This window comes from Hippocampus comes, unplaced genomic scaffold (genome assembly GCF_001891065.2).
Source record: "Hippocampus comes isolate QL1 unplaced genomic scaffold, H_comes_QL1_v1.1 scaffold12, whole genome shotgun sequence".
Classification (NCBI taxonomy): domain Eukaryota; kingdom Metazoa; phylum Chordata; class Actinopteri; order Syngnathiformes; family Syngnathidae; genus Hippocampus; species Hippocampus comes.
Window position 1 is genome coordinate 749,375 of NW_017805478.1, and position 11,495 is coordinate 760,869.

The 11,495-nt window shown below is 47.6% G+C and overlaps 2 protein-coding genes across 3 annotated transcripts; one reads left to right on the forward strand and one right to left on the reverse strand.

Annotated features, from left to right (window-relative positions):
* The first annotated feature begins 1,133 nt into the window (after nucleotides 1–1,133).
* Nucleotides 1,134–6,104, forward strand: heyl (hes related family bHLH transcription factor with YRPW motif like). 2 transcript variants are annotated; one of them, XM_019875637.1, is made up of 6 exons: nucleotides 1,134–1,468; nucleotides 1,503–1,590; nucleotides 3,335–3,401; nucleotides 4,201–4,284; nucleotides 4,565–4,646; nucleotides 4,729–6,104. In XM_019875637.1, exons 2-6 carry the CDS (start codon nucleotides 1,514–1,516, stop codon nucleotides 5,367–5,369), a joined length of 951 nt encoding a protein of 316 aa, XP_019731196.1. In that variant the 5' UTR covers nucleotides 1,134–1,468; nucleotides 1,503–1,513; the 3' UTR covers nucleotides 5,370–6,104. The 2 variants fall into 2 exon arrangements, with proteins under 2 accessions (XP_019731196.1, XP_019731195.1); XM_019875636.1 differs by having other exon boundaries at nucleotides 1,135–1,590.
* Nucleotides 6,105–8,187: 2,083 nt separating this feature from the next.
* On the reverse strand, nucleotides 8,188–10,875 carry LOC109519192 (coagulation factor XI-like). Its single transcript, XM_019875582.1, has 9 exons — nucleotides 10,750–10,875; nucleotides 10,509–10,665; nucleotides 9,834–9,943; nucleotides 9,584–9,746; nucleotides 9,379–9,497; nucleotides 9,165–9,297; nucleotides 8,974–9,080; nucleotides 8,455–8,614; nucleotides 8,188–8,381 (listed from the first exon to the last, which is right to left on the reverse strand). The coding sequence occupies exons 1-9, from the start codon at nucleotides 10,808–10,810 to the stop codon at nucleotides 8,279–8,281; spliced, it is 1,113 nt and encodes a 370-aa protein (XP_019731141.1). The 5' UTR covers nucleotides 10,811–10,875; the 3' UTR covers nucleotides 8,188–8,278.
* Nucleotides 10,876–11,495: the final 620 nt, after the last annotated feature.

Sequence of the window (11,495 nt, forward strand, 5' to 3'; positions counted from 1 at the left end):
GCCCTTGACCCTCAGTGTACAGGACCTGTATGGGGCTGGGCCTCTTATCTGTCATGTTGCTTTGCTTTGACACTTGGCACCTGGGCTCTTATCTTCAGTGGCGGGGAGTAACAAAGTACAAATACTTAGTTATCACGCTCAAGAGTATGTTTCCAGGTATACGCTCTCCACGCGAGTGCACATTTTCTGGCGACTTAACTCAAACTCAAAAATATGCTTGTTACTTTTTTCGCGAATGATGACAATACAAAAAAAAAAGAGAGAGCGGCAGAACCGGGGATCATTAACAACGATCATCACAAGAGATTCTGAGAAGTAAGGCGTCATTTCAGAGAAGTGTTGGTTGGGTGCACCAGCCTAAAAACCATGGCGATGAAAAATTCTCCATGTAACGTGAAAAAACTTTTTTTTTCTCCGTGACAAATTTTCAAAATGACTTTTGTACTTAAGGATATTTCAGTCAGTCATTTTCATTTTAAGCGACTCGACTTAAGGGCCACTCTGCTTCGACAAAACACAAAGGCAGGGATGGAAATCAAAAATGGACTGTGAGAAGCAGTGATTCAGTTCTTGGAACCGCTCGCTTGCTTATCAATTCCTTGAAGAAATCCCCCCCAAAAAAGGAAACCATTTGTGTTATTTCATTCCTCATGTGAATGGATAAGATAATTGATAAGGAATCGACTCATGTGTCAGGACTGGAATGGCCAAAACCTTCTCATCCCTCAAAATAAGGACTCTTCACATTGCGGCGTTTGATTCTGAACTTTCCTTTGCTCACCTAAGAGAACAATGGCTTCTTACTCTCACACGTGCACGCGTGAAGTCTACTCATACAAGTGGAGATGGAGTCCGTCGTGGTTCATCATTCCCAGACTCCTCACCCCTCTGCCGCAAATTAGCCCAGCCATTGTTCGACATGAGCACACAATTAAAGGAGCGTAAGAAGAAAGACGGAAGGAAGGAAGGAAGGAAGGAAGGAAGGAAGGAAGGAAAGAAGGAAGGAAGGAAGGAGAGCAGGATGAAACTGGAGGCTAATTGACAGAGGGTGACTGAGCTCGGGGCTGGAAGGACAGGGTGGCGGTGGTGGTTAGTGGGGGTGACAAGCCGCGGAAGGGCAGATTAAAGGGAGGGAGGAGGGACACAAAGAGGAGGCGACGGGGGGATGGAGCCAAAACTGGCAACCCTGCTTCAACTGCCAAACGCTGTCTTGAGGTGGCTGTGACAGGGAGAGGACATGCCAGAGGGAGACGAATAGAAGCTTGGGAATTCTCGCCACTTTGTCATGGGACCTTGGGGGTCGAGCAAGTGCCACCGGCGCCACTAGTCAAGCAGTAGAGGAGGGAAGACACACCGCTGGAAGCAGCACAAGCCACGAGGCTTCTTCGAGGCAACAGGAGGAGACAGAAGAAGAAGAAGGCGAGGGGGGGGACACATCCACGGTGCAAAAGGAACGTTTCCAGCGCGGCCCCTTCCACCGACGAGATTCCGCCGACCTCGTAGGGCCAGAGAGATGAAGAGACCTCACGATTACAGCTCAGAGTCGGACACGGACGAGCTGATTGATGTGGGACAAGAGGACGGCTACTGGTGAGCATCCCCGCCGCATGCCCGAAAAAGGGAAAAATGCAAGTGAATGTGGAATTGAGAGAACATAAGAAAAAAAAAACAAGGCCTGCAAATCCATTTGACTCAATTTGCCGAGTTATGATGTTATGTAATGTCATTTGTATTCAACGAGCACAGAACGTGACAATCGGAATTAACAGTTCATAATTTCTTGTAATTCCTCGAACTTGTTCAAAATCAGCTATTTTCAGGCCCTCCTTTACTCTAAATAATAGCAGTCATAAAAATTTTTTGGGCTTCGATTGAATGTCTGGATTCAAAAATAAGTTTCTGGGAATGACAATTAATTGCACGCTTTTTGATTATCCATTCATGGTGCGAGTGACTCAAATTAATTTCACACTTTTTTATGCACTTGACAAGATGAACAACTTCAGATTTGGAGTTAATTTCCCCGAAAGTAAACTCAAGCAGAAGCTTGACTGATGAACACCGCTCCATCGAACAATTTAGTGTTACCGTTAAACGTCGTAGTTTGCATACAATCAAATGCGCGTCTCTTGATCATTCGCAGAAAAATTCAGGAAAAAAAGGTCTATGATACTTTTGCCACCGTGCTGTATGATAAAATACGTCAATTATTTAATTGATGTGTTGATCCTTTATTTTCAACATTTGAAAGTTGAATAATATTAGAATTCACTCACAAACCACACAAGATAATAGAATCCACTACTGTGTGTAAAAAATTTGGAGTCACTTGAGTAGCTCACGACCCAATACACACACACACACACACACACACACACACACACACACACACACACACACACACACACACACACACACACACACACCAAATTTTTCGAAACATGAAGTATGATGTACTTCATAACGCAACTACAAAACAGATACATTATCTCTGTGACTGGAAAATAATTATTGATACAGGCGGAACTTCTTACACAGTACTTGTGGTAGAATGCGGTGCATAAAATGTTCAGTCATAGGACAAGATCAAATAAAACTCATGAAATCAGTTTCACATGAAGAGAAACTGCCTGAAGCGTTTCTGAAATGGAAGCATGTTGTCAGACATTTATACGCGTTGTTGAAATTGTCAACATGAGGGCTCAAAGGCTGTGAGATTGAAGACGCTGACTCACAGAGAGAGAGAGAGAGAAAAAAAAGAGAAGTTTTCAAAAGAAACATCAGGCAATGAGACCGTTGCGTTGTCACACACAAACCCATCCGTGTTTATTGTGTCAGTGCGTGTTTGGAGTCGCAGGAATTCTGACGACGTCAGCAGGCAGTACGTGGCATGAAAGACAGCCCCCGGGTCAAACGAATTTCTGCGTGACATGCCCTTTCAAGTGGGAGCCATCAAACGGCATCCTAAGCAAAAACACACGACCGAAATTGGCAGCGTCGAAATCTAATAAAAAGACAATAGGGAGAATGTTGGCGCTCTCAGCGGCAGGTCCGGGCGCAAACAAACATTGGCGGGGCGTAACCATCTCGGCTTGGGGCCCATGGGAGCCGGCCTACGGCCTCCGGGGCTGCAACATCATCTTGGGAAACTGCATTCATACAGACGGAATGTCGACCGGCGCGCGATCTGACATCGCGCCTGCTCACGAACACACACTTGTGCGGCAAATGTCCCCGCGAGATCTGACGTTTCCTTCTGCCTCTGTGCTACATGAAAGAATGGTAACCGTAACAAGATGTCGACTCACCATATATTCTGATGCGTGATATGCAGCCCAGTCACCGGGTCCATGTCCCCTGGCAGCACATCACAGATTCTGGCGCGAAAGAAGAGAAGAGGGGTGAGTGCATCAAAGTCTGAGTGTGGTTGAACGCCGTTGTCCTTAAAAAAAGCTCTGCATTTTGCACTTTTCCCAGATGCCAACTCAGTTTTAACCCTGCGGTAACCCAGTTTCATATTGGTACCCTATTTGCCAATTTCTGAAAAAAAAAAAATCAACATTGACTTTTATTTTATTGGGTGGTCTTTTTTTAAGCATCCTGTGATACCAAAAGCTGGCACCAATGCAGCATTTTTCATTGGCAAGTAGCACAGTTGTAAGATGGATGCTGCGGTGAAACATCTGAACTGAGAGACAGGCTTTGTATATCGAGGGGAGGAGCTAAATTTAGCCTGGGTTGTTATGGAGATGCTTCTTTCGAGGCATACGGACACGCCCACTTACAGTGCATCTGTATGGAATTTACGGGTATTTTAAAGGACCATTTTTTTTCTACTTGAGTGTGAGATAATTTCTTTGGGGGGGGGGGCGTGTCCATTGCCTGCTGTTTTTTTAAGGCAGGGCACAGAGGAAAGATGATACCCATTGACATCGGTCGACCAATTTTTGTTTCTGTGTGTTTTCCGGAGAAGACCTCCTTCAGGTTTTAGATTGGCTAAAACGCCCCAGAGTTTTGAGTTATAGTGCCACCATTTGCTCTGGCAAGCACTTGTCCGACTGCAAAAATATGTTGAGGCCAAGAGATTTTGCTTGCTCTGCCACTGCTGTGAAATGAGAGGGTGTTTTATTTTTTTGACAGTTGGATCAAAATAATATAATGATATTCAAATGGTCTAAAAATCCTTCTACCCTCCAATAGATCATTGAGAAGCGGCGCAGGGACCGCATCAACCACAGTCTGTCGGAGCTAAGGAGGCTGGTACCAAGCGCTTTTGAGAAACAGGTGACAACTCAAGCCAAATGGTTGTTTATGTAGCAAACATTTTGATCAACGGCAACATCAGTTTTGTAATTTACCGACATAAAATCGCACTGGTATGTTTTAGACCAGTTTCATTTCTGAATGACCTGCTTTTTTCGGGGGGTAGGGGGTGTTAAAATCCAGGCCTCTAGCTGTTGATTTTTACATGACACAATTCGTTGAGCCTCGCTGGAGGTCTGAAGTACTTGATCAAATGAAATCACTGAGGACTTTCTGTTCTGTACTGTTCTGTTCTCTCCAGGGCTCCTCAAAGTTGGAGAAAGCCGAGATTCTGCAAATGACTGTGGACCATCTCAAACTTTTGCATGCCATGGGAGGGAAAGGTACGATTTCTTCTTTTTATTGACCCTCAAATGCTCGGTGTAATCGCTTCACTTTTGACAATTGTCCCCCACTCGGTTCCAGGGTACTTTGATGCGAGGGCTCTGGCGGTGGACTACAGGACTCTGGGTTTCAGGGAGTGCGTCGGAGAGGTGGTTCGGTACCTCAGCTCCCTCGAAGGAGAGTCTCCAGACCCGATAGGCGCCCGCCTGGTCACCCATCTCTCCCACTGCGCAAGCGAGCTGGACCCACTGGTTCCTCAGTCACCCCCGAGCTCCGCTTTGCCCTTCCCTCCTTGGCCCTGGGTGTCCTTCCCCCAGATGTCGGCCTCGTCCTCGCCGCCATTCCCCAGCGGACGACGGGATCTCACCTTGATGGGAAGCTACCCGCCGGCCGCAGCCCTACGTCTCGCGCCGCTGGCCGGCTGCCAACGGGGGGCGCCGCCCCTGCTGGCTCCCACGGCTCTCGCTACCGTTCACAGGCTGCCATCCCCCGCGCCATCTCCATCCTCGGGCCCCCCGAGGCTGGCGCAGGTGTCCCCGCGGAACACCTCCAGGAACTCACCCCTTCCGCCCGCCCCTTCCGCTTCCTCTCCAACCAGCGCGCCGGCACTCGTCTCTTTCAGACCCTTTGCTCCTCTGGTGTCTTCCGCAGTCCAGCGTCGGGGCATCGTTGGATCGGGCAAGTCAGCCCAAGGATGGGCGACCGAAATTGGAGCTTTTTGAGGCCCGTCTTTTTTCAAAAAATGAAATGACCCGCGCAAGGGACACCAAATGCCGATGTAGCAAATGATGCAGGTGATCGAAGGACATTTAAGGACCGTCTCTTTCTTTAAAGAACTCTACAAGCCATATCAGACTGAAAATTTCAGATAATCGCCAACAAAAAGTATCGAGGAATGATGAAGACATTTGTGAGCAAATGGACGACGACCTTGATTGTCAAACAGAATATCCAACAGAGTCATATGTTTCACAGAAAATAATGGTTTTCAGCTGGGTTGTCTGTATTAGTTTCCAAATCAATGACACAGAAAATGATGGAAAAAGAAAGTTTTGGGGGGGGGGGGTAACAGGACATAAAAAATAAGTGCCTTTACCTTTTGGTTGTGTATTTTGCTGTCATTCCCAAGAATGGGGGCGGCGGGGTGGGGGTTCTCCAGAGTTGCTGTCCTGCAGGTTTTTGATTGCATGTTTTCTGTGACACCCCCGATCCAAGCTGAAAAGCTGATCATTTGAATCAGGTGTGTTGCAGGAGGGACACCCCGAAAACAGGCCGGACAGCGGCCCTTGAAGACCGGAGCTGGACACGCCCCCCTAAGGAGCCCTTTTGTAGCCTCATGTTTGGCCCCAATATTCCTTCTGAGTCCTTTTTCATGTTATGATGACCTCTTTCTCAAAGTATTGTCACTTTTCTCTACGTCTTTTAAAATACCATAAAAATGATGAACTCATTTCCAAGAATGTTTGGACTTCTCCGAGTTTCATGATTTATTCTTTCACATTCTTTCACACATCTCACTTACATATCTAAATTGTAAAACTGTTAGCGGTTCAAACTGTTAACGTCAGGCCGTTAGCAGCTGGGACTGTTTCTCCAAACCATTCGATTGAAACCATCATCTCAGGGCCTGCCGGGAGAGCCTCAATGACATCAGCAGAACTTTTCACAGCCGACTTGAATGGATGGTTTCTATCATGGCGACGTGTCTGGTAAGATCCCACTGAAGGCCCAGGTACAAAATGCAAGAACAGCTACCGCCGTGAACGCCGTTACATTCATGTGAGCGATATGTCACCCTCGTAGTGTTGGCCACAAAGAAATTGCATCGGGAAGGGCCTCATTCGGATCGGCAAAGGACAGTCGGTATCCCGGGGGGGGCGAACAATGTTTCGGGGATGCCATAGCGAGCAAAGCCGCCGCATTATCCTGTAATTATGTTTCCTCTCATATCAGCATGTATCCTCTTCTCCGTTGCCATTTTTATGTTTTTATGGTTTTTTTTTTCCCAATCCTGCGGTCTACCATACAGCTATCTTCTCTCCCTGTTTGTCTGCGCCGCTGTCTCCTCAACAATGGGCAAGGCAGTGAGGATGAGACAGGGGATGCGGGCTGAAACAATGAAGAAGACTCCCAAAGGCTGCATTTGCCAAGCATGTGCGGCGGGGAGATGACAACTCCGGGGCGAGATGAGAGGAAGAGTGTGGATCCCGCAGGGGTCGGCAGGAACAGTGATGGATGACGCCTCTCAAGTCGACAAGCGTAATTGTGTCGTGCCTCACGAAAACAGTCGCGAGGGGATGAGAGGGGATGAGAGGGACTTGTGTGCTTGCCGGAGAATGCTTTGATCTCCTCCAGGATGCGATGTCTGCGGTCTGCGGTCCAAAAATGTGTGTGTTCTGCAACGTGCACTTTGTTTATTCGGGCCAGCGTGCTCGCGGGCCAACGCTGTGGCGCTCGTTGCCCCGAGTTCGTGTGGCTTCCTGAGGGCTTTGTTTATGCGGAGCCGTGCGTGTGAGCCAATGCGTGCGCGCGTGTGTGTATTATGCGAGTCTTGGTGGCTGGCGTCAGGACTGAACCGCTGTGGCGGCACGGCTCTCGTGCAAGGTCGGCCGGCGGTTGCACGAATGGGATTGCGGCGGAATGTTTGTGGAGGGCGCGAGTGCGCACACATGGCGCGCTCTCTCTCTCTCGCGCGCGCACGCACGGCGTCACTGGCAGCGTTCTGACTGGAGGAGCCAGAGTCACCACCACAGCTTCCAGAGAGCACGACCACAGTCACACTGCACGGAGGTTCCCACGGGGGAGGGGAGCCAGGAAGACGCAGCAATAATTTGTGTGTGTGTGTGTGTGTGTGTGTGTGTGTGTGTGTCGGGCGTGTCTGTGAGAACAAATTAAAATGCAAGGCACCAGGATAGCAATAAAACACACACACACACACACACACACACACACACACACACACACACACACACAAACCTTTTTACTGCTGCGTGAAAATAAACTAAGACCGTTACATGCTTACTAATTTGCAGTTGCGCTCGCCATTGTCTGTGTGCGCATTTGTTTGTGCGTGCATAAATAATCAAACACTCAGCGCCAGGAGAATTATTGTTGTCTTTCGCACCATTGGGGAAGAAAATTCCAAATAGTCACGTACCCCCCCCCCCCCCCCCGATTCCCCCCCCCCCGCACCCTTCAAATCTATGTGAAGGTACATCATAATTCGGACCAAGGTGGAGATTTATCATGATGTAAGTTCCTTTCATGGCCCGAACTTTGATGCATATACTTGCTGTTTTGGAGAAAAAAAACGCAAAGCGGCACTGATAATACATCAGAAGACGAGGCTGTTGAATTTGCGGATTGCATTCTCAAAGTCCCCAAATAAAACAGAAAGCAGACTTGTTGATTAGAGTTGAGCAACCTCTGCTGTCAAGAGAAAGCACAGCCCGAGTTTGCAACTTCAGCTGATTGACAACTTCGGTGTTCAAGAAGTGCAATGCCTGAAAAACCAAAGACCGGTTCGGGGAACAGAAAATAAAACCGTTTCATTTCTGGAACATTTATTTTGTGTTATTTCAGAAATGACAATTTCGATGCATTGGTCCCGATTAGCCAGGATGATAATTGTCTAAATGCAGTTCCTCAAGGTGAACCCAGACACCACATTGGTCAGTTTGGATACCTTGGGAGGAGCTGGCATGGTGGTGAAGCGCTTGAGATAGCAGCGACGTCTGTCGGAAAGAACCCGCGCATGTATCAAGGTCATCGAGACAGATGGGCGGTCAAAATGCCGTAATACTGTACCGGTAAGCCGAGTCGTGGAAGCTGTCATCGACATAAGTGTAGAATTGACAATTTTGGTCAATAGAACACGTCTTCTGGCACGTTTCTGCGTCGTCCAACAACTCGAAGCGAATATCCGAACCTTGGAAATCGACGCCCTCAAGAGCCGTCTTTGCCCAGTCTGTTGGCGGGGAACAACATGGTGAGCAAGCTGTCATTTCAACAGAAATGGGGTCGCAATTCACCACACACGTGACACATTTCCATTCCCTCTTATGATAATTGATCAAAGCAAGCCTCCATGTTGTTTTGTCCAAACTGCAAGGACGTACGTAGCTTTCCGAGGCAAACTGGGAAGCTCCTGCGAGGCTAGCCAAGTGCATTCGATCAAACGGTTGCACTTTGTTAACGTACAGCCTGAATTAGTAGCCTCAACCTCTCAACTTGCCTCGATGCTGCTATAGCAAAGCCACACAATGATATGTCGAGAACATTTTTTTTTTTCTTTGAAAGAGGCGATCACTGATGAAGAACACTCACCTGAATTTTGTTGACAGAAGTGCGTTGCTATGCCAGACGTGACACCTTCTTTGGCCTGTATCACGAGTTCATTGGCATTGTTTTTCAGACGACAGGTGAAGGAGTTGCTGCGCAGACACATAGAATAAACCCCATATGTTGCTTTTGATCATCAGTCAATGGGACTAATGATCAACTTATGATATGACAACCTCTCGAAAGAGAAGTAGGTACAGCGTGGATGAGCAGAGCACAATGCCAGACAATGCTCTGGCGTGCCAGCAAACTGTGACTCCAAGGTACCCCCAACGATGTCGGTGCTCGGAAAAAGTTTCATGGAGCAGGCTAGGGCACGACAATGTACTCCGGTTAAAAGCATGGCAGTTTATGCAGCATTATCTTGGAGATATTTTTTCTTCTTCTTACGTGTGTCAGAGGGCTCACTAAATTGGACACTGTGCGAGAAGCCAGACACCACGCCAGACTTCCTGTTTACGTTTAAGGTCCTCGGTAAAGTCCAGCTGAATTTCAGGTGGCATTTATACCTGAAAAAAAAAAAAGTGCTTTGGTTGAATCGTGAAAAAAGGAAGCGATCGACTCACCTCGGCTCCATGTAACTTGGTTTATTTACCTGTAATTCTCGGGCGTGAAGACGCCATTGATAAATGTAAAGAACTGGCAAAAGGGGTCTTTGGTGCACACTCGCTGACACTCTTCGTAGTCGCTTGTGAACAAGGTGCGGTAGTCTGCCCCCAAAAAGTCCACATTTGGGTAGACGCGAGACAGGCAAGGCTCTTGTGGATAGGAAAGACGGTTTCAAAAAAGTGTTAGTGTACTTTAAAGTGAGTCACATTTTGTGTCAAAAGAGGGAGCTTGCGTACGTGGGTTTGGGCCGCACGGTTTGAGAGAATACCCGGAGGTGACCCCGCTGAGGACTTTCTGAACTTTGGGCTGTCCCGAGGGCGTAGACTTTAGGTAGCAGTAAAAGTGCCTGCAGAGAGGTCCGGGAAACCGTTATTCCACCACTTACAACAAGTTAGGACATCGGATTCCTGGATGAACTGTCGCCAACCTTCACCAGTGAACTTTTGAATGCGCGAGCGGTCGTTCAGCAATCACGACTTGTTGCACAACTTGTTGTTCTCCAACAAGGAGTCGAAGGGCAAAATTGAAAACAGGTGTCGCACTCATGAAAAGACCAATAAAACTCCCGCTTCAATCATCCCCCTTCGTCATTCTGTTTGCATTTTGACATGAGATCAAGGCGAAAGCTCGCCATTGACCAACAGTTTCCCCCGCCTTTGAATTGCTTCCAAGAACACGTTCTAAGTTGGAAGCGGCCATTAAAATGACACAGAAACACTGACAGGGTCACCGTATGATATATTTACGTTCATCTCCTTGTTTAAAAAAAAAAAAAAAACTAACAGGAAGTTGTGCAAGGCCGAATGAAACACCAACATTTCACCCCCCCCCCAAGCCCAATCTCCCCCATTCACTGAGTACTTCTATTTTTACATTTAGTAGCACATGCGCTTTGAAATGTGCATTCCCACCTTTTATCGTTGGTCCAGTCAGCACGTAGAAATGTAAAGAAGAGACAAGACGGGTACTGCGTGCACAATTGCTGACAGTGGTGCACATCAGGAGAGTACTCATGCTTGATGTCCGTTCCAGGAAAGTCGATATTCTCCAGCAATTCTCTTTGACATTCTACGGGAATGAGGGAGGGGGGGGGGGGAAAAATAGCATAGATAGAGACGATAAACCACATGGAAATAAAGACATTGTTTTTACCTTGGCTGAATGAGAGACTGCACGAAGCGAGGACGCTTATGAGGATAAAAAGCGCTTCCATTGTCTCTGTGGGTCAACCGTGCAAATGTTTATTTTGCACTTGTCTCATTTATAGCTCACGGCCTCTCTGCCGAGTGGAGTTGACCTGTCCTGCGATTGGCTAACACGGTGTTGCGTAAAGCTTGCCGATATGAAAAAATCAATTCAAACAGCATTGGGGACAACATGCACAGAACTTGGTTTGCTTACCGTATTTTAGAAAAAAAAATGGGTCAAAATATGTGAGCGATTCTCCATAATTGCAACCACCGATAAAATCGGTGGCTCCTTGAGGCGCAGTAGAAAGGACAACGATGTACGAGTCGGACAGTAGCGTTGCTACGCAACGGAGGGGAATCCCGCGGCGTGCATTTTGTTCATAAGCAAGGTCGCGGCGGCAGTGCCGAATGAAACACCAACATTTCACCCCCCCCCCAAGCCCAATCTCCCCCATTCACTGAGTACTTCTATTTTTACATTTAGTAGCACATGCGCTTTGAAATGTGCATTCCCACCTTTTATCGTTGGTCCAGTCAGCACGTAGAAATGTAAAGAAGAGACAAGACGGGTACTGCGTGCACAATTGCTGACAGTGGTGCACATCAGGAGAGTACTCATGCTTGATGTCCGTTCCAGGAAAGTCGATATTCTCCAGCAATTCTCTTTGACATTCTACGGGAATGAGGGAGGGGGGGGGGGGGGTTTAA

Coding starts and splice junctions, on each gene's coding strand:
- heyl (XM_019875637.1), top strand. CDS start 1,514: ATGAAGAGACCTCACGATTACAGCTCAGAGTCGGACACGGACGAGCTG. Junction 1,591..3,334: donor GGACAAGAGGACGGCTACTG/GTGAGCATCCCC, acceptor CGTGATATGCAG/CCCAGTCACCGGGTCCATGT. Junction 3,402..4,200: donor CGCGAAAGAAGAGAAGAGGG/GTGAGTGCATCA, acceptor ACCCTCCAATAG/ATCATTGAGAAGCGGCGCAG.
- LOC109519192 (XM_019875582.1), bottom strand. CDS start 10,810: ATGGAAGCGCTTTTTATCCTCATAAGCGTCCTCGCTTCGTGCAGTCTC. Junction 9,944..10,508: donor GACTGGACCAACGATAAAAG/GTGGGAATGCAC, acceptor ACCTCTCTGCAG/GCACTTTTACTGCTACCTAA. Junction 9,081..9,164: donor ACCTACTTCTCTTTCGAGAG/GTTGTCATATCA, acceptor GTGTCTGCGCAG/CAACTCCTTCACCTGTCGTC.